The following is a 22509-nucleotide window of genomic DNA, read 5'->3' as shown; positions in this document are numbered from 1 at the left end:
TATAGTTTATAAGAAGCATTGTTGGCGAGAACCCTCGTCTTTTTCGAACATGAGAAGTGAGTCCCGAGTACGCCCTTTATCGAAACCATCTATCATACTTTGACGGCTACGAACCGTCATCTGAATAAGTAGATGTCAACTGATTTAACACATGCAGTGAGGAAAGAGCAGAAGTTATTATCATCCCTATAATTAAATAAAGTTCTAAAATCTACTTAAATTAATAGTCTTAAAAGGTAATATTATATTCTATGCTTAAAATATGTTTATATTGGCTTATTATCTATATTATTATACCGTGTTAAATCTAGGAAAGGGAGAGTAAAAAACGAAAGCATAGCTTAACCTAAACGGACAAAACACAAAGAACACCAAATGTAAGTGCTAACAGTTATTAAAAAAGGATTTAATAATGAACTAAATAAACTAAATTTCAGCTTTGAAGCTGTGTCGAAAAGACCTGCTTGCAAGAGGTGTTTGCTCTTCGTCCGGAACGAAATTCCTCCCAACAAAATCTTCAAAGATTTGTTACAATCGATGTCCGCGTGGTTGATCATCGCACAATGAATACAACATGTAGCCATTGTCTACTGTGCGAACGATCGGACAAAGCCGATAATCTGGTTCAATGCGACCAATGTGATGGGTACGTGCACTATTCATGTGCCGGTGTGGATGATTCGATTGCCGATCCCGAACGGAGTTTCACCTGTAAGAGGTGCGTCGAGAGAGATGATATCCTGAGTGTCTCTTCCCACCACACAAGTCATCGTTCCCAATCATTGTCACAAACCAGCCGTAGCTCTGCTCTAGCAGCATTGCGTCTCCAACAGTTGGAAAAAGAAAAACAAAACCTCCTCAAAGAGTTGCGGAGAAGTTTTAGCGCTTAAGACGTCAGGTCGAAATCGAATTTAAAAGACAGCAGTTGGCCATTCTAGAAGAGCAGCTAGAAGAAGAGAATCGCAGCATCAGGAGCAGAATAAGCGCCACACAAGCTCGCGATAACACTAGGAAATGGGTCGATGCGTCGGGTCGGACAGACGGAGCAAACAACTCAGTAGCTACCACGTCGGCTCACATCGTTCCCACAACGTCTACTAGTTCCCAACAGCATCCAACAACCGCTTCAGAGGAGTATATCGAGGCTGCAACGGTCACCTCCGAGTGTGATGTAGCGACACCGTTCGAACCCGTCGAAAACCAGACTACACCAGTGGCGATCGTAACAGGGGCTGGGACCACAGCTGCTCCAGAAATCCTACCGACCTGCCGGCCTGTTGAGGCCGATTTCAACGCGTCGTCGACGGCAGTCCGAGTGCTAGGCGTGGACAATGAGAGACGATTTACCTCTACCACTTCAGGAGTACGACTTGATGCGACCGTATCCAAAACCGAACGAATTGGTCCAGGACAGGGACCACCAACCGGAATTGTTCCTTTAGTACACCAGCAGACGGTGGTACCAGTTTCTATTGAATCGCAGCGAGACCATCAGACACGGAATGATAAGGGAACCGCCCCGAACGACAATCATTTTGCCATGACGTCACGCGCAGGAGGGCAAGGTAAAACCTCCATCAATACAGGTCAACAGCGAATCAGGTGAGAACTAATGTAAGCACATTACACGTTAGATTACAGCCTATAGCCGAGGCTTCTCAGACTAGTACACCTGTAGTAGGAGCAACAAAACGGTCAACAGCGAATCAGGTGAGAACTAATGTAAGCACATTACACGTTAGATTACAGCCTATAGCCGAGGCTGCTCAGACTAGTACACCTGTAGTAGGAGCAACAAAAAAAGCGTAGCTAATCAGATAAGGTCACAAGAAAACCAAAAAAAATCAGGAAGCTTGCTAGGAATAGTTCAGGGTTAATTAGCACACAATTTCTCTGTGGGCACTACCAAGCCATCCGGTGAACCTCCCCGGGGCTGAATGTAGCTGATCAAAGGCATAGGGTCAGTGTAACGAGAAATTTTCTATCTTTGCCACCGTCTGCGCAGTTCAGTGTTTCAAATCCCCAAGGAATTCAAACAACTTCTGAACGTGAGCAGTTTACAGTGTCAAGTGTTCGAAATCAAGCAGTGAGTCAGCCTCCGCCAGGGTACGAGCAGTTTAGGAAAACCAACAGCAGCATCTGTGGCAAATGGTGCCCAACTGCGGCCGGCAGATCTACAGCACACATCAACAACGCGCTTCCAGTCATCACAACGCCAACCGGATTTTTTGCTGAATTCTACCGAGCTTCTGCCGCAAACGGGACTACAGCGATGTAATATCCCAAGCTCCACTATGCTTGGGGATCAACAAGGATATCAAACGTTCCAGGCTTCGGGACGGACGGCGGATGGGATACCGTTGGAACAAAATCACCAGTATAATCCATCAGAGCAATCAGTTCCGGTGCAGTCACGAATCTTGAACCACGCAATTTCTCGCCGTGGACCCACATCCGAACAAATGGCCGCCCGCCAAGTTATTCCGAAGGAGTTGCCCGTGTTTGCTGGAGATCCTCAAGACTGGCCACTTTTCCTGAGCTCCTTCACCAACTCTACCGATGCATGTGGCTACAACGACGCCGAAAACTTGGCGAGACTTCAGCGATGCTTACGCGGACATGCTCTGGAGAGCGTGAGAAGTCGTTTGCTGATTCCAGAATCAGTTCCCTACGTTATGGCAACATTGGAGCGACTGTACGGAAGGCCAGAAGTGATCATCCATGCCCTGTTAGCGGATGCGTGAAATTCCATCTCCACGAGGGGAGATCTGAAAACCCTGATCAAATTTGGAATGGGCGTAGGGAACTTAGTGGAGCACATGATAATCGCACAACAACACCAGCATATTAGCAACCCTATGCTCTTGCAGGAGCTAGTGGATAGACTTCCGCCACATCTCAAACTTCAATGGGCCTCTTTTAAGCGTCATTACTACACTGTCAACCTGGCGACTTTCAACGAGTTCATGAAGGATCTAGTTACGATGGCCAGTGACGTGACTCTATTAAATGATGTGGGGCAACCGGTCGTGTGTAAACATGAAAGGGTAAGAAGGGAGAAACCGGTGAAGGAAAAACTATTCGTCCATCAAGCAACTTCGACTGTATCTGGGACATCTGCAATTGAGTCCAAAAGTATAACACCTAAACCCTGCATATACTGTGAAAAAAACGACCATCGCATCGCTGAGTGCCCACCCTTCAAGCGACTTACGGTGGATGAGAGATGGAAAGTTTTACGACAAAAAGGATTGTGCAGATTATGCCTAGTCCCTCATCGCTCCTGGCCTTGTCGGTCAAAACAAGAATGCGGAGTTGGAGACTGCCGAATGCGCCATAATTCGTTGCTACACCTTAAAAACATAGAATCAAGCGTACCCACATCATCATTACCAGCGGAAAAACGTGTCGAACACCAGAATTATCATTCGACAACTTCCTGTGCATTGCTCCGATATCTTCCGGTAACACTGCACTGCAACGGCAAAAGTGTAGACGTATACGCGTTCCTAGATGACGGGTCTTCGTCAACAATGGTAGAGGCAGACGTTGCTAAACAGCTGGGCGCAAAGGGAATTAGTGATCCATTGCACCTAGGCTGGACTGGAAACATTATGAGGACCGAGAGAGAATCCCAGCACATCAAAATCGCTATATCCGGTTACGGTTTGGAAAGTGAATTTCCACTGCACGCTAGAACGGTCAGCCAGTTGAAACTACCTTGCCAAACGGTAGATTACGAAAGACTCTGCGTGGACTACCCCTACTTAAGAAAGCTGCCGCTGTCGAGTTACACTAATGCTTCACCTCTTGTTATAATCGGAGTTGACCGGAGTCACGAAAGCAAGTCCGGAGAACTGGTTGCAGTTAAAACTCGACTAGGATGGTGTCTATTCGGAAAACGCATGGCAGATAGTTGTACAATAGAGCACATGAACAACCACGTGAAGCTACGCGAGGGAGAAACGGAATTACACGATATGTTCAGGCAGTTTATGGCGGTGGATGAAGCAATTGTCAGTCACAGTCCACAATCTGAGGAGGATAAAAGGGCAATAGAGATCTTACAGAAATATACCCGAAGAGTCGATGGCAGGTTGGAAACTGGGCTATTGTGGCGAACTGATCAGCCTTCTCTGCCAAACAGCTACAACATGGCTTTTCGTCGGATGGAAGCGTTAGAGCGAAAGTTAATGAAAGATGCACACCTACGAGGAAAAGTTAGTGAGTTAATGCAGGAGTACCTTGCCAAAGGATATGCTCACCGGATCACGGCCGAAGAGTTAGAGTCGGCAGAATCCGGACGGGTGTGGTACCTACCACTTGGGGTGGTGAGGAACCCACGAAAACCTGAGAAGGTTCGTCTAATATGGGACGCAGCAGCACGAGTAGAAGGCGTTTCGTTCAATGACATGATGTTAAAGGGACCCGATATGTTGACGTCGCTCCCAGTAGTTTTGTTGCGCTTCCGTCAGAAGAGCGTGGCGTTTAGTGGAGACATAAAGGAAATGTTTCATCAATTCCGAATCCGTCAAGAAGATAGACAGGCTCAACGATTCCTCTATCGTGAACAGCCGGGGCAGCCGGCACAGATATTCGTGATGGACGTTGCAACATTTGGCGCTTCATGCTCGCCTTGCATCGCGCAATATTTGAAAAATAAAAACGCGAGAGACCACGAGGATCGGTATCCAGAAGCAGCCCGTGTCATCATAGAAAATCACTATGTAGATGATTATCTGGATAGTACAGAGACGGCAGAGGAAGGGGTCAAGCTGATAAAAGACGTGAAGCTCGTTCATGCTATGGCAGGAATGGAAATCCGGAATTTTGCATCAAATTCTCCCGAATTGCTAGACCGCATCGGGGAAGTCGGCAAAACCCAACAAAAGTCGATGAACCTGGAAGCGAATGTAGAGCGAGTGCTTGGCATGGTATGGAAACCATCAGAGGATGTCTTTACGTTCGAGTTGAACTTGAAGGAGGAAATGCAGAACATTGTTGTGAACAAGGTGTACCCACCAAGCGCCAAGACTTGCGTACGATCATGTCTTTGTTCGATCCGTTGGGACTGGTTGCGCACTTCGTAGTCCACGGAAAGTTAATTATGCAACAAATCTGGAGAGCCGGTCTGGATTGGGACGAGGAGATCAATGGAGAAATTCTGGTAGATTGGCGTAGGTGGAGCAGACTGCTGATGAAGATAACGGAAGTGAACGTGCCAAGGTGTTTCTATTCGGGTAGCGAAATCAGATACGAGAGTTCCAGATTCACATTTTGTGGACGCCAGCGAGAACGCATACGCCTGCGTAGCGTACCTATGGAGCATTTGCAACGGGGTCCCGCGATGTTCGCTAATAGCAGCCAAAACGAAAGTAGCGCCACTAAAGCCATTGTCGATCCCACGGCTGGAGTTGCAAGCGGCTCTTCTAGGAGCCGTCTCTTGGACACCATCTGCAAGGCGTTGACTATTACAATCTCAGCACGATATCTCTGGACAGATTCATCAACTGTTTTGGCGTGGCTGAAATCTGAGACGCGAAGGTATCACCAATTCGTTGGCTTCCTAGTGGAGAGATCTTAACCACGACTAACATCAACGATTGGCGAAAAGTTCAGTCCAAGCTGAATGTGGCTGATCAAGCGACGAAATGGAAAGAAGAACCCAGCTTCAACCAAGCGGACTGGTGGTATACGGGTCCCCACTTCCTAGCGGATTCGGAGGCGAACTGGATGAAAGATACGCCTGTAGATTTTTCAACAACGGAAGACATGCGAACATCATTTTTATATCATCGCTGCCTATCTCCAACACACACCCTCCTAGAGGTGGAAAGATTCTCCAAATGGACGAGATTACTTCGAAGTACAGCATACGTTGTAAGAGCAGCCAAACGATTTCTCGGCCTGAAGGTAACGGGTACATTAACGCAGCAGGAGTTGCTGAGCGCGGAAGATTTACTGTGGCGACAAGCACAAATGGAAGCATTTCCGGATGAATACGCTACAATCAAATACAACAACCAACACCCAGAGAAAGAATCACGGCTACTGGAAAAGTCAAGCTTGCTTTTCAAGATGTCACCGATGCTAGACAACAACGGAGTACTCAGAATGAATAGTCGTATAGCTGCGGCGCCAATAATATCTACGGATCTAAAATACCCGGTTCTCCTGCCTAAGGAACATCGAATAACAATGCTGCTCGTTGAAAGCTACCATATCCGCTTTCTACATGGAAACAACGAAACAGTTTTCAACGAGCTAAGACAACGTTTCCAGATCCCACATCTTCGTGCGCTTGTAACGAGGGTAGCCAAGCAGTGTCAACATTGTCGTGTGCTGAAGGCAACTCCCCAGGCGCCAATGATGGCACCACTGCCAACCATACGGCTAACACCATTCATCAGGCCGTTCACACACACACCGGACTTGATTATTTCGGACCTGTTCTAGTGAAGCAAGGACGCGGTACAGTCAAGCGATGGATCGCCCTATTCACGTGCTTGTCCATCAGAGCGGTGCACCTCGAAGTTGTGCACAGCCTATCAACCCAGTCTTGTGTGATGGCCATTCGGCGTTTCATTGCACGTAGAGGCTCACCTGCTACATTCTGTTCAGATAACGGGACCAACTTTGTGGGTGCTAGCAATATGTTGAAGGAACAGCTGCGATCTATAAACGAAAGTTGTGCAACGACATTTACGAATTCGGTTAAAAGGTGGCTCTTCAACCTCACACCTCACATGGGAGGACCGTGGAAGCGCATGGTCGGGTCGGTAAAGATGGCAATGTTGGCGATCGCAGACCATCCACGTCACCCTAACGACGAAGTCTTGGAGACGGTGGTACTGGAAGCGGAATCCGTGGTGAATTCAAGACCACTTACATACGTCGCTCTCGACCAATCGAATCAAGAAGCTCTGACTCCAAACCACTTCCTGCTGTATGGAACCCAGGGCATAAATCAACCAACTCAAGATTTGGAGCCGGAACATAGTTCATTGCGAGACAGTTGGAGATTGGCGAAATACCTAGTTGACACTTTCTGGACTCGCTGGGTGCGCGAGTACCTTCCGACGCTAACGCGGCGTACCAAGTGGTTCCAGCCAGTGAGACCGTTGAAGCCCGGGGACTTAGTTATCGTAATCGACGAGGGAAAACGTAACGGATGGATTCGCGGCAGAATTTCGGAAGTTGTGCCAGGGAAAGACGGACAAGTTCGCCGAGCTGTGGAACAAACAGTGCGTGGACTGATGACCCGACCGGCCACCAAGTTGGCGCTGTTGGAGGTACGAGGCACAACGAAGGAGGAACAAAACCCTACGGAACATGGCGTAACGGAACTACACGGGCGGGAGGATGTTGGCGAGAACCCTCGTCTTTTTGAACATGAGAAGTGAGTCCCGAGTACGCCCTTTATCGAAACCATCTATCATACTTTGACGGCTACGAACCGTCATCTGAATAAGTAGATGTCAACTGATTTAACACATGCAGTGAGGAAAGAGCAGAAGTTATTATCATCCCTAAAATTAAATAAAGTTCTAAAATCTACTTAAATTAATAGTCTTAAAAGGTAATATTATATTCTATGCTTAAAATATGTTTATATTGGCTTATTATCTATATTATTATACCGTGTTAAATCTAGGAAAGGGAGAGTAAAAAACGAAAGCATAGCTTAACCTAAACGGACAAATCACAAAAAACACCAAATGTAAGTGCTTACGATTATTAAAAAATGGATTAAATAATGAACTAAATAAACTAAATTTCAGCTTTGAAGCTGTGTCAAAAAGACCTACTTGCAAGAGGTGTTTGCTCTTCGTCCGGAACGAAATTTCTCCCAACAGCATAAATTAAATGCTTATGGGGAAGAGCCGTTTGGCGGAAGGCAAACAGACCATTAAGCCGAAAGTCATTTGGCGGAATAGGACATTTGGTCGAATAGGACATTTGATCGAATATGATATTTGGCCGAAGAGGACATTTGGCCGAATAGAACATTTGGTTGAACAGGACATTTGGCCGAATAGGATATTTGGCTGAAGAGGACATTTGGCCGAATAGAACATTTGGTCGAACAGGACATTTGGCCGTAAAGGAGATTTGGCCGAATAGGACATTCGGCCGAAGAGGAAATTAGGCCAAATAGGACATTTGCCCGAATAGGAAATTTGGCTGTATAGGACATTTGGCCGAATAGGACATTTGGCCGAATAAGATATTTGGCCGAATAGGACATTTGGCCGAATATGACATTTGGTGGAATAGGACATTTGGCCGAATAGGACACTCAGCCGAATTGGACATTTGGCCGAGTATTACATTTTCCCGAATAGGACATTTGACCGAATAGGACATTTGACAGAATAGGACATTTGGCTGAATAGGAGATTTTGCCAAATAGGACATTTAGCCAAATAGGAGAGCAGAGGTGTGCGACGCCGCGCCATGCCGCCGCCGACAGTTTTGGCATGCCGCCGCCGACATTTTTGCATCGGCGTGCCGCCGTTTCAAATTTTTCAAACAAAATTGAAGAAATCCGGTGTAAATTCCGAAGATTCAGTGGAATTTCCTTATAATTAACTGATAAATCTCTACACGTTGGAACTTTAGATAATTTTTCGTGAAGATACCAATGATTTTCATGAAAATTCCATATAATTTTTTGTTAAAATTTAGAAAAGCTCTCCGTAAAAACTAAGCAAAACTTCGTGTGGAAATTGCGAAGGATTTTTCGTTGGAATCCAAAAAAAAATCTCATCGAAATTGAATTTTTGAACGGAAAAAGGTCGTCCTTTGGCCGAAGACTGAAAGTTGTTTGGCCAAATATGTCGTTTAACCAAAAAGACTAGTAGGAGCGTACCCGCGCAAAGCTGGAGAGCAAATCGATAACTTGTTTTAATGTTGTGATTTTCAATATTTAATATTTAATTTGATATCTTTTAACGGTTAAAGTAACAAAACGTATAGCAGAAAAGTCTTACTGTGACATCACAAACTATGCCTGCTGTCGATGAGAACAAATCGTAAACTAATTTTGATATTGGTTTCCGATAACAAAATAAGTACATAGTTTGATATCAGTTGTATAATTCAATTAAGTAATATACAGCAAAATGAAAAAAGAATATCTAATCAATCATGATGATTCATATTTGAAAACAAATTGATGTCAAAGTCAAAATATGTTTCCTATATGTTCTCATATCAAGTCTGAAAACATGACTTTGCTAGGGTATCTAGCTTAAAGTTATTTTGCCATGAATGTCATTTAGTCGAACAGTTCTTTTGGCTGAAAAAATCGGTAGGAAAAATAGCTCGATAGCCGCATATGCCCTTTGGCCGAAATAGTCGTTTGGTTAAAAGGACATTCGGTCGAAAGTTTCGTTTGGCTGAATTGGACATTTTGAATGTTTTCAAAATATTGGCGGGAGAATTTTTTGAATTTCACCTCGAAAATTTGATTAACTTCCCCAGAAAATTCTTCAAGTTTTTACTGAATATTCATTTGGAAATTATTTTCAGATTTTCCACAGGAACTACTTTCAAGTTTCGAGAACTCTTTGGAATTACCAAGAGTAGCTCTTATAGAGTTACCAAGGAAAATTGTTTGGAATTTACATGACATCTCTTCAGAGTTTTCACGGGAAGTTGTTCCAAATTTCTACAGGAATATATTCAGAATATCTACGGAAAGCTCCTATTGAGTTTCTTTTGAGTATTCTTTGAAATTTACACAGAAAAGTGGGACTGGTAAAAGGGATGGTTTAACGTTGACTTCCTCAATCTTGAACGTGAATGTGAACGGAAAAATGCTCGGAGATTTTAGGGATCTTTTTATATTTCTTCAGAGAATTCTTTCTATTTTCGATAAGAACTTCTTGGGAAATTCCACCGAAAAATTTGACCGAAAGCGACAGGCGGCCGAACTGGTAATTTGGCCGAAAAAGCCGTTTGCCTTAACAGGTTATCTGGCTGAAACGATCGTTGGCCGATAATGCCGTTTAGCCAAAATGGATTTTTTTCGGGCCATTTGGCAAAATGTCAATGTCAATGGTAATATGGTCAAGAATGGCCACTCGTTTGGCTAAATGGCCTTTTTGTCAATTGACCATTGAACAAAATTTCGTAGCCTCTACTTTAAAGTCGATACTGGCCTTCAGACCAAAAGGCATCTAGCCAAGTACCATTAACAAAACTAAACGTTTAACGGAAACTGTTATCAGGTCAAAACTGTTTTGACCGAAAATGTAGTTTGGCCGAAAGTGACGTACAGCCAAAAGAGACATTTGACCGGACTTGTAAAAAGTTGTTTGCCCTAACAGGTAGTTTGCCTGCAAATGCCGTTCGGCCGGATAAGTCGTTTGACCGAATAGATCATCTAACCAAAAATGTCTTTCGGTAAGAATTGTCATTTGGCCGAAAGAGCCATTTGTCTAAAAAAATTATGCCATTATGCCAAAATGACGTTTATCCGAATAGATCATTTGGCAGAAAAATGCCGTTTGGTCGAAAGGGTTGTTTTGCAGAAAGGACATTTCTGGGCCAAATGACTATTCCTACCAAAGGGCACTTTCGGTCAAATGTTCTATTCGGTTAAAGTATTTTTTTGGCCAAATAACCAGTTCAGGTGAATATCCATTTCGGCTGTATGTCGCTTTCGGTCAAACTACATTTTTGGACAAACCATTTTCGACATGATAACAGTTTCGTTCAGTTCGACTTAATGGGATTTTGTTAGATGACCAAGTATCGACTTAAAAAGTAAAGAGGATACGAAATTTCGTTCAACGGACGTTTTACAAAAAGTCCTCTTCGCCGTAAATTTCATTAGGCCAAACGGATGAATATTTTTGACTAAATTATCAGTTCAGTTATTAACATTTGGCCGTATGACCTGTTGGTCCAAACGATATTTTCGGCCAAATGGACCATTCTGTCGAACGACCATTTCGACCAAACGGCATTTTCGAACTGATGACCTATTCGGCCAAACGCTAGGGCTAGGGCAAACTGCGACGCATTCTAGACGTCAAACGATTGCCAGACGACATCAGATGAAATGCACCTGATTGTGCAGTGTAATGCAGCTAGTCCGATAACTGCAAAGCTGATGCAACTATCGAATTGCAGTTAAATGCCTTTCAGTTATCATACGTCTACTGTACAAGGAATTTCCTGTAGAAATCCAATGATTCCGAACAATTTTCCGTTGAAATCCAAAGATTTCTTTTATTGAAATCTACATTTTGAACAACCCTTCCCACAAGTTTCCTTTAAAATTCCGGGGAATTTCTCATGAATATTCGAGAGAAATTTCCTTGAAAAATTCTTGGAGTTTCGCGTGAAACCAAACTAGTCGCCTTAATTATTCTACACTAAGAAAGCCAACGTTAAAACAACCATTCTACCAGCCGCCCTTTCCTACAAATATGAAGAAGTGTCTGTGCGAATCTTGAAATATACTCAACTGGATTTTTCCGTGAACTTCCGAAGATTTTCCTGTAGAAGTTAAGAACAATTTCTCGTGGAAACTCTGCTGTTTCTCATGTAAATTGCTACGATATTTTTGCTGAAATTCTAAACACTTTCATTTGTTAATTCTAAAGAGCCTATCTTAGTAATTCCAAAGATTTCTCGAAACTTCAAATTGATTTCCCGTGGAAAATCTGAAAATAATTTTTAATTTTAGGAAAAACTTATAGAATTTTATGAAGAAGTTTTTTCTTTCGAAAATAACAGTCTTGAAAATATCCCGAAACATTTTTTTTAAAGAAGCGTATTTAAAAAATCGCCACGCCGATTCACGCCGCCAGCTTAAATGACTTTCGGCGTGACACCGAAAACCCGTCGCCGCCGACCAAAATTCTGCCAAACGCCGCCGCCGACGAATATCGGAGCGGCGCACACCTCTATAGGAGATTTGGTCGAATAGGAGATTTGGCCAAGTAGGACATTTTTCCGAATAAGACATTTAGGAAGACGTTTGGAAGTTCCATCAGCAGCAGAAGAAACAAATACGGAAGCCAATAAGGTTTTTTCACCTGAGCCAACAGAAATTTCTAGAGATCCTAGGAAAATATTAGGTACTGATGGTGAGATAGCCTCTATTCTATTTTACGGCAAATGGTCGAAAAACAATGATATCAATGTTATTTTGGTTTTTTTTTCGCGGTTGGAATTCATTAATTTCTCGGTTAACCCGAACTTTCACAGTTTTTTTATTAACACCTGAATTTACTTTGATTTTTTATGAGTTTTTTCATGGCGTTAACTCGTTGTTAACGCCAAAACCAAACCTGGGTGTACTTCATCGTAGTCGGCTTTGGAACATCTCGTGGATTGACATTTAATCTAATGACATTTGGACATTTGGCTTTTGATGAAAAAAGGATAACCAATCGAAGGGAAATTTTGGTCGAATGGAAATGGTTTTCCTATTCTTTTCAATGATACTTTCTGGAAATATTTCTCTTCTGAAAATAGTTATACAATACAGTCGCCTCTCCACATCTCAATATTGAAGAGACCATCAAGATAAGGAGAGATCAAGGAATGGAAGGAAAATTTAGATGGGTACTAGATTCAAAAAAAGCTCGTTGCTATGGAAAACGACAACAAAACAAATGTCGTTTCCTGTTGTTGATGTGTTTGTTATTGTCCAAATATGGTCTAGTAGTCTAAAAATTTGAACATATCAACATAGGGAGAGTGAATCCTGAACAAAATATAATCAGAACACATCGAGATGAAAAGGTATCGAGATAGGGAGGTTATCGAGATGTAGAAAGCTCATATGTGTGTAGATTGAAGGGACTGAGGAAACCATCGACACAGGACACAGAGATTGTTGAGATTGTTGATGTTAACAAGGACGACCAGCAGCCCTGATGGGTTTGCATTTATAGACATATAATATATATACCCACCCACCAACAATATTTGTAAGACTTCGCAAGCAGTATCTTGTTAGGCCACGAATAAACACATAAATCTTAAATTTATGAGACTATTCTGTAAAACACTAATGCTTCGCACACCCCTGCTCGGTGGCACAAGTCTACCGAGGCGAAACCGCGGTACCCCTAAAATCCGAGACTGAATGGAAGGAAGGGAGAAATAGAGACAATCAACGAGCAAGGTGTGAGATCGGGGTCAGTCGATCCGATACCAAGCTACGATCAAGACGGAAGAAAAACTACGACCTTCTTTTGAACGCGTTTATAAAAACCGCGTGTGAAAACGTTTGAGACCGGGACCCGAGCATCGAGAAACCCCCGGACATTACGATTCAAGACGAGAGTCCTCGGATAGGGATCCAAGCCGCGTATCGCCGAGTGTTTTCCAAGGCCTGTCGTGGCGTCTGTAAACTCACGTTCCACGGGATGGCTTCAGTGGTCGTTATTCGCTTGGGCGGCTTTCAGCCGTTATTGGCTAACCGTGCCTGGTGGCCATCCGGCGGTACCCCAATCATTTGGCTTGAGTCGTTCGTCATCCGACAATTTTCGGCGGAAGTGCCCGGAGAAATCCACGTGGTCAACCCTAACCCTACCTGCGGCGTTCGGCGAGGCCACAATACCCGGGAGAAAGCCTCTGTGTCCAACCACAACCTCCAGCACCGGCGGCGTTTTGCCGTATTCGGCAGTGTGCTCAACCTGCCTTCGCCAGCCTCCGTGTCCAACCACAACCTCCGGCACCGGCGGCGTTTTGCCGTATTCGGCAGTGTGCTCAACCTGCCTTCGCCAGTCTCCGCGTCCAACCACAAACACCCACCCCAGCGGCGTTGTGCCGCATTCGGCAGTGTGCTCGGTCTGCCTAAGGTAAGGCCCAGCCGAAGAAAATCTCCGCGTCCAACCGCAACCACCAACACCGGCGGCGTTATGCCCAGGGTGGCCAGACCTACCGATTTCTCGGTAGTCCTACCGATTTTTGACTCACCTACCGATTCACAGACGAAAGATCGAAAACTACAGATTTTTTAAAATTCCTACCGAGAACTACCGATTTTCATTACGCCATCATCATCATAAAGATTTAAATGATTTCAGTCAATTCCCAGGCAATCTAATACACCCGATTCTATTTTTACACGGGGGATGCGTGCCGTGTGAAAAAAATCCGTGTAAAAATAATCCGTGTAAAAAAAGAATCGGGTGTATTGTCAATGCAGATAAAATCAAGAATATGTATGAACTTCCCGCATAGAAAAAAACCATCTCATATAATGTTCTTATTATAAACTCATTTCAATACACACCGTTAACATTTACGTTGCTGTTCATTTATATTAAGACCATAATTGCTTTTCAGCATTGGATTATGAACTACATCATTTGCACACCAACACATATGGTTAAAGTTCAGAGAACAGTTGATGAATAATTGTATATAATCCGATTATCAAAAGATTTTGACACTTTTCATTCCGTGCACCATATGTTTTGTTAAAAAACACAAGTTTAGTTCAAATAACCCGTGTAAGCAGTAGAAAAGTGTGCTGCTAAGATTCCAACCGAATGGAATTAATAATGGTAAGTTTGATTGATTTGCACTTATTATTCTCTTGCTAAGTACTCGTTGCTTGTTTTTTAAGGCTGCCTCGCATTCCGCCTAAATTTCCGGTGGACCATGGTGCACAATTTTGCTTAGAGTCCCTCGCTGACACTCGGACGATGATCAACCCCTAACATAGGGGACAGAAGCTGTAGTGAACCGCTTCTAACATGAAGAACAGACGTTCGATCCAATTTACACCACCGGAGAGGAGCAAACCCACCCATCTTTCCCTGTCAGCGTACGACAGTAGTTCCCACCGGGGTTGGTTACCCGATCTTCCCTAAGGTTGCTCGTACCCCGGCCAGGACGACGGGGGTAGGGATAGGAATTGCTGGGGACCGCGAGATGGGGTCTATTTTGTTCCTTCTGTAGTGTCTCATACTTGACTCGACTCGACTCGACTAGTCGAGTCAAGCACAAGACACTGGGGACTGCCTTACAGTTGAGGTCGAAATACTTATATGTAAAAGTGATACGATGTGGTGGAATTAAATGAAATTGTACTAAACTCGACTTATGAAAGCATCATTCAATGGCCTTATCTTATGAAAACATCATTCAAATTTTGTTAGGTAATTATAATAATTGTTAATATACAGGATTTGAAAATAATATTTAAGTAGAAATAAATTATTATTAAATTGAAAGAAATTGAAAATAAAATTAAAAAGCAATAACTAAACGCAAGGGGTACCGTTGTACAAATTCTTCTGATATGCTACGATTATAAATTCAAAATAAGACTTATTGTTCGAATCTTCTAAAGTGGATGATATCTCAACATTATGTTGTATAATATGTTGAAAATTTTGTTCGAGAAAATGACCGATTTTTTATAGTAACATAACTTAACCGCCCTTTCCACATATTGTAAATTTGTGAAATACCATCTATCGTATTGTTGAAACAATCTGGAGTAGTGTAGACGTATTGTTGCTATAGATGATTCATACTGTTGTACAAGTATTGTTTGGAATAGTTTTGAATTATTTAGGAGACAGTAATGTAATAGTCCAGAACTATGCGGGTTGTCTCAACTACGTCGCTGGTCGTTGGCGACCCTTTTCAGTAAGTGCTCCAGCGACGCAGCCAAATTGAATCAGAATAATTTTGTCTTTAAATCTGTATCTCAATTCACATATCTTCTTCTTCTTCTTCTTCTATATACATAAAAATGAATTTCTGTCTGTCTGACCCTTATGGACTCGGAAACTACTGAACCGATTGGCGTGAAAATTTGTATGCAGGGGTTTTTAGGGCCGGGGAAGGTTCTAATGATGGTTCGAGACCCCTCCCACCTTTGGAAAAGGGGGCTCCCATACAAATGAAACACCAATTTCTTCATAACTCGAGAACTAATCATAGAAAAAATCAATTTTTGGCGAAACGAAGTTCGTTGGGTCTGCTAGTATAGAATAAAAACCGGGTCAGAGTATTGAATAATTATCTTTTGCGTTTTTTGCGATATTACCAGGCTACTGACATCATATAGTTTAGCTCATCGCCAGATCGTAGCTAGGATCTCCCGGGTACTATTTTTTTCATATTGCTTTTCAATGATGACTGAGCACTTGTCATATGCTCGGATATTACTGCATTCTTGATAAAGATGGCTCGAGGATCTTCTGCATTTATTACTTAAAAATATCTCCAGGTTTGTTCAATATTTAACAATAAGAGACGCGACTCACGCAAAAGAATAACAATCATTATCAACAGGCTGTCAAATTGCACTGTCGCGTCGCGTCGCATCGCACGTCTCGTTTAATCTAGCTTGCCCCCTAACTTGAACAGTAATGTTATGGGCATTTCTCTACGAAAATTTCCACTAACTTTCATAAATTAGGATTGTTTGGAGCTAAGGCAGTTTTGCCCGCCAATATTTTGTTTTTGCAGTTTAATTTTTTTTTTTTTTCAAAATTTAGATTTGCCTGAGATTTCTATTAGATTGAAAGCTTTTTCGTTGAAGCGTAGAAACAATTAAGTGTGATGTTTCTCAACCAAATTCAAATGTTTTCAACTATTCTTCCGCTCCGGTCCGCCAATAACTTTGGAAATACTTAGAGTAAAATCAACATTCATTCAGATTGTTCTGCGATATTGATTTTAAAACTGTGAAAAAAACATTCATGTGCATTTTCTCAGAAGACCATTTAGAATCATCATTATGTCAGTGAAATTCAAATACCTGAAGCTATCATACCGCCTCCTAAGTTCTGCGGTTTCTGGGGTTTCGTACGTTCGTACCTCAAATAAATCAAGAAATTCGATTTTTTTGCAAATGCATTGTTATATGGCAATCAGATCATTCCACTTTACAAAAGTTGAACTATTCTGAGCAGCAAACTGATTTCAAACTTAAAAAGAACACTGCTGAACAAACCACGAACTATGTTCTTGTATAGGTTCAGATTCAAATTATAAAGTATAGGTAATTTGATTTTAATCTGATAATCATTACTGATTTTACCTCTAACAGTGAAATACATAACAACACACAATAAAACCTTCCTCTCAAGAATGAACTTCTCAATTGTAATGTAAATCTTTGAAAAACTTTAAATGAAATTTTTCAACATGAGGCTAAATGCGCCTTAATTATGCCATTTCATATAATTTGATACTTTTCCGGCCTATCGATAACTACCGATTTTTCTACAGTCAAGCTACCGATTTATCAAAATATAATCTGGCCACTCTGGTTATGCCGTATTCGGCAGTGTGATTGGCCTGCTTTCGCCAGCCTCCGTGTACAAGCAAAATCACCTGTCAGCGGGAAACGTACGCCATAATTACCACCATCGCCCGGCCTTGGGAGGCGGGCCTTCGATCATCCGAAAACCAGGTAGCATGCAGACACGGTATGTTAAATCGCATGCCAACAATGGGCCTCAACGTCTCCGGTCGGCCACTCCACTACTAATTATATTAACTAACCCTAAACAAAAACTTTTAAATTAAAAAAAAACAATGCGTTAGGATCTGTATTTCATTTTAATTTCCTTCTACCAACGTGTTTGTTGATTCGTCCTGGTAATGTCCGTTTCTGCCTCTTTGGCGTCGTAGGCCCTTTAAGCAGGTTACAAGTCGACCGTGAGAAATTTGGTGAGCTAGTTAGGGACGTCTTGACGTTCACTCCATAGACGTGAGTGCGTCAAGGGAGATTGTTGCAAGATGTAGAACATCGAGATTTAGAAAGTCGACTGTAATATTATGTATTCTTTTAATGAACTCATAATTCTTTGGATAATATGAGAGCAATAATTATGTGACTTTTATAATCAATTATTTTTTCATTGATATTGACTGAAATTCTTTTCTTTCAAATAGCCATTCGACGGAACGTCATTAGACTACATGTACCAAGATTATTAATTCAAAATTCCACTTTCGACCAAATGTCCTTTCGAGCCTTGGAGTCCTTGGAGCAATTCATTATTTCAGTCTTCTAAGTTTTAGAACGTTTTAGATAGCTAGGAATTGGTTTTCCACTATGAAGTACAAGAATTAATCCCCTATGAGTACAAGAAGAATCTGATTCTTGACATTGATTTTTTAATAAGTTCAGATGCGCATTGATGTTCGTTTCCTCTCTGCTATCGTATACCATATCTTAAAGTTGCGGTAAACTTACCAATTGTGTCGTTCTCTCGTTTTCAGGGGTCCCGAGATGTTGATTGCGTTCCATTCAAGTCCGTTTTCGGCACCACTACAGTCCGGTCAGTCCAATCGGGGGTTCGAGCTGGACGTGGACATCCTTTTCGCCGACTCGGACTCGTACGACTTTGCCCAGGGTAATCGGTGCGAGTTCCACATCAATGCGTCCAGCCCAGGTAAGTCAAATAATTATAAACATCTTTTATTGGGTTTGAGTATATCTGATGTGAAAAAACTGACAAATTGACAATTTATTGAGAAAAAAATGTGTAATTAACTTCTCTGGGAACGCTATATGAAAAAATCTTCATAATTGCTATTTTAAACATGAAATTTTAAAGTTTTCAGGCTACATAACATAACAACTGTATTGAAATGTGTAAACCGTATCAGACATCCAGAAGTGTCGATAGTTGCAGAGAAAAATGAATGCCATTATTAATCCTGAATTAATGCAATTATCAAACTTAACGATACATACATACTAGAATTCCGATTAAAAGAATTATGCCATATGAAGAATTTGCGATTTAAGGGGCTAAGCAACATGGCTGCAACATTTTACAACTTGTTTTACCTAAGTTTTAACTTCTAATATATTAAACAACTTCTCGCACTGTTTCCAAGTCAATTGTATTCCACTCAACATATTGCATTCCTATTTCGCTTTCCACCGTCCAGACGAGGTTTTGTTCTCACGACGCGGCCGAATGGGCCATCTATTGAGCCCACGCCACACACTGCCACCCAATACGACGTGCACATATTTCTTCCACGGCATCCCTTCGGATCTGGTATGGATTTCCTTCACGAGCTATCATCTCCAGGTATTGCAGCCGAGCGTGAGCAGCGATAACGTAACTATCGGCAAGGTAAGACCCCAACAACCTCAAGCCCCGTTCAGTCCATTTATCCTTTCCTTCCGACTTTCCTTACAGAGTGAGTCGCCTCTACCGTGGATAACTCGGCTTCGCATCTGGGACAGCGCCGGAACATACGTCCCCATCAAAACCACCTCACCGTCATCCATTACAACGTCGTCGTCGACTGCTGCTCAAACGGCAGCGTCTTCCTCGCTAGCGTACGGTAGCAGTGGTGGTACCACTCCAGTATTCGCCGGAACCAGTACCACTGCCCTCTATCAACAGGCGATGAACCGTTCCGTGGGAACTTACTACGGAACGTTGAATCAGCACGGCAAAAGCCTCACCATCAACATCGACAACGTTTGGAATCCCGTCGATCAGTACATCTACGGACCCACGGTAAACAGCATTTTCAACCAACCCCAAGTTCCTTCACATCCGTCACAGCAGCATCACTCGGGCGCAAGTGCTGCCGGCTTCGGGATGTCCAACGAGAAGGGACTGGTGTACGGCGGTGCACAACACGATAAACCATCCAAGGGAAAGGGAGCCAAGGATGCGTCACGGCACGGAAAAGACAACGAGGTGTTTAAGGAACATGGAGGATCTGGGCGCAAGTCATCGCGCAGCAACCGCCGGATGGTGGCCGAGTTTTACGACAATCAATCGCCGAAGTTGTGCGATCACGTTTCACTGGAAACCAAGGGAAGCCGGATGCGCCCCTGTACGCCGCTGGAGAGTTACGTCAGCACGGGTAGTGACTTGGTAAGTTGGTTCAAACGTTGATTGGAGGGGAAAATTATTGATTGTTTTGTTTCAACCGTGCAGAAAATCGAGTTCCATACGATGACGGGGACTTCGCTGTTTCCGTCTAGCTTCGGAATCAACTACGAGTTCATCGACACGGATCTGGGTGGTGAACCGTATTTGGGTCACAAAGGTGAAGAAGTTCCTTTGCTGTGTTCGAGAGTGTTTCGCAAGAGAAAAGGAGAGTTTCAATCGCCACGGAATGCTTTTCTTCATGGTCGAGGTGGAGCGAAGAACATCTCCTGTTTGTACCGATTCGAAGCTTCCGTAGGAGAAAGGGTGGGTTTTTGGCTAACGTGAAAAGATTTTGGTTGGAATAACATCGTTGTCAAATGTTTCAGGTTCGCATCGAGTTGTACAATGTATCATTCGGTGAGTCTGAATCCTGCATAACTGAATCCGACGGCCACACGGGAAGAGCCCGTTGCGCTCCTTCGGAAACCAATCTGGATGGTCGAGTAGGCGAGCTACGGATTTTCGACGTTCCGTACAAGGACGTCAAGATACCGCTCGGGTGTTTCTGTGACAACACCAGCAGCTCCTACAACTCCCCGCTGACGTTTATCTCCAACTCTCGCACACTGGAATTGACTTTTGTGGTGACAAAGTTGAACATATCCGAAGACTTCGCCGATATCTATTTCCACGCTTCTTATGATTTTATACGAGTTCCCGAGTGTCGGAAGCGGTTGTTCCTGCGGGGATCAGGCGGGGAAGATGAAGTCAGTTATCCGCTGCGAACGCACGAGGCAAGCTGCGACGGGCTTCCTTGGTATATTGAGGCCCAGCAGCAGGATCGGAGTCTGTTTGTGCGAACGTGGGGAAGTTTATTGGCGATTGAACCAGTCCAGGACGAGTTTTCAAAGTGCAACACGCGCAACAGGCTTATGGTGTACAGTGGGAAACCACTGAAACTCGTGCAGGTTATCTGTCCATCTGCTCCGTCCAGTAGAGCAAGTCAGTTGCACATCTTTTCCGAAGACTGGTTAAGCAGTCAACCATTCCTCAGTTCAGATAGGTAGGTGAAGTTCGAGGGAAAGTTTTACCAAATATTGATTTGCAATCGCATGTCTTATTCTACTCAAGCAGGCCTGTCAACTTGGTTCTGGAGCCGATTCACAAGGAAAGTGGCAGCATTGCATTTTCCTGGATGGAGATTCAGCATACGAAGGCATCGCTGATACAGCAGTTGGAGCAACAGACCAACACAACAGGCAACGATACCCTGCTGGAGTTTGGCCTTTTTCCGCGGGAGTCCGAGTGCGAACACCAGTGCCCGGAAATCAACGCCTGCATCAGCAGTGATTTGTGGTGCAATGGTAAGCTACTCTTTTTTATGAAATTCAACTCAGCATTATTGAATCTGAAATTTTGTTAACGCAGGTCAGCCAAACTGTCCATCAGGATTCGACGAAAGCGGACAGGGGATGTGGCAGCCGACTGATGGAGCTTCCGGAGGCATCTTTGCCGCCTTCGGTTGCCTCGCCGCAGCCCCTGTGCGCCTGTTTCATTTTCTGCGTCCTTGCCATGGTCAAGAAGCGCCGGAAATCCAACGAGAAGTTGAAGACGGCACCCAGCTCCCTGAATGGAACCCTCTCCAAGAAGGACTACAAGAAGGAACCGCTGTTCTTCGATCCGGACTCCTGACACGCACTTCACCCGGTCGAATACATCCACGTGGACCGGGAAACGACCGTGTGACATGTTGTCTACGTCGACATGGACGACCTGGCGTACTGTTGAACGCCCTTCACACCCCCCTCGCCGACGCCGCACCGCCACAGGTGGGTCCTAATGCGAAAGTGATTTCTATAGGCTAAACCAATATGAGACAAACTGATTGATGACAGAGATGAAGTGGATGAGTTGTATAGAAAAGGAGACGCGTGAAACTGTCTCGCACACCGTGCAGATTGAGAAACTATTATGAAACCAAGTATTACCATAGGGAGATCTTTTTAAGCGTTTGTGAGATTTTTATTCTACAAAAATCTTGTGATTCAATCTCTTAGTTTTCTATTACATGACTATTTTTAAGTAGACTTCAAAGGGTAATTCAGGGCTGTTTGTTCGCATCGCGACGAGCGTAAGGCAGCGAGAGAATGGAAGCTGAAATGGGAAAGCAACTAGCCAAATATTTTTTTAAAACTACTGTGCAAACATGTTACTGTTCGAAAGGAACAATACTCTAAATGAAAAAAATATTAGCAGCAATGATGATAAATGAACGGAAAAGAAACATAAACTCGTCTATCGGTAGATAACTCACAAGAAGAATACACAAATCGAATAAATATACAAACAAACACAGTCACTCACAAGTAAATACACAGACACTGATTAGATAAGCTGTGTAAAGTGCACTCGTTCTGGACTTTTAGTTAAAAGAAATCGGTTCCAATGTTACCTGTAGTTGCAGCGGAAGAATGATGGTGATGATTTGGCGTGGCTGCATTGTGGTGAATTAAATCGAATTAAATTGAAATTGAGTGAAAGATTATGATTTTGATATCCAATGTTTTGTATTTTACCAAGGATCGTGCGACCGAACATGATCGTGAAAGGATGAGAGTGCCATTGAATTTCAAACTACATACATCACCCTATCGACTGT

The 22509-nt window shown here is 43.2% G+C and overlaps 1 protein-coding gene across 1 annotated transcript; it reads left to right on the top strand.

The window, feature by feature from the left end:
- The first annotated feature begins 1014 nt into the window (after positions 1-1014).
- LOC134203990 (uncharacterized) lies at positions 1015-21542 on the top strand. The gene is made up of 9 exons (XM_062678823.1): positions 1015-1031; positions 1102-1602; positions 18226-18398; positions 18904-19094; positions 19161-19853; positions 19917-20174; positions 20237-20913; positions 20985-21206; positions 21248-21542. The coding sequence occupies exons 1-9, from the start codon at positions 1015-1017 to the stop codon at positions 21540-21542; spliced, it is 3027 nt and encodes a 1008-aa protein (XP_062534807.1).
- The last annotated feature ends 967 nt before the right edge of the window (positions 21543-22509 follow it).

The sequence above is a fragment of the Armigeres subalbatus genome, unplaced genomic scaffold, assembly GCF_024139115.2.
Source record: "Armigeres subalbatus isolate Guangzhou_Male unplaced genomic scaffold, GZ_Asu_2 Contig316, whole genome shotgun sequence".
NCBI lineage: Eukaryota > Metazoa > Arthropoda > Insecta > Diptera > Culicidae > Armigeres > Armigeres subalbatus.
The sequence above is the reverse complement of the archived record's forward strand: the minus strand, read 5'-3'. Positions and strand labels throughout refer to the sequence as shown.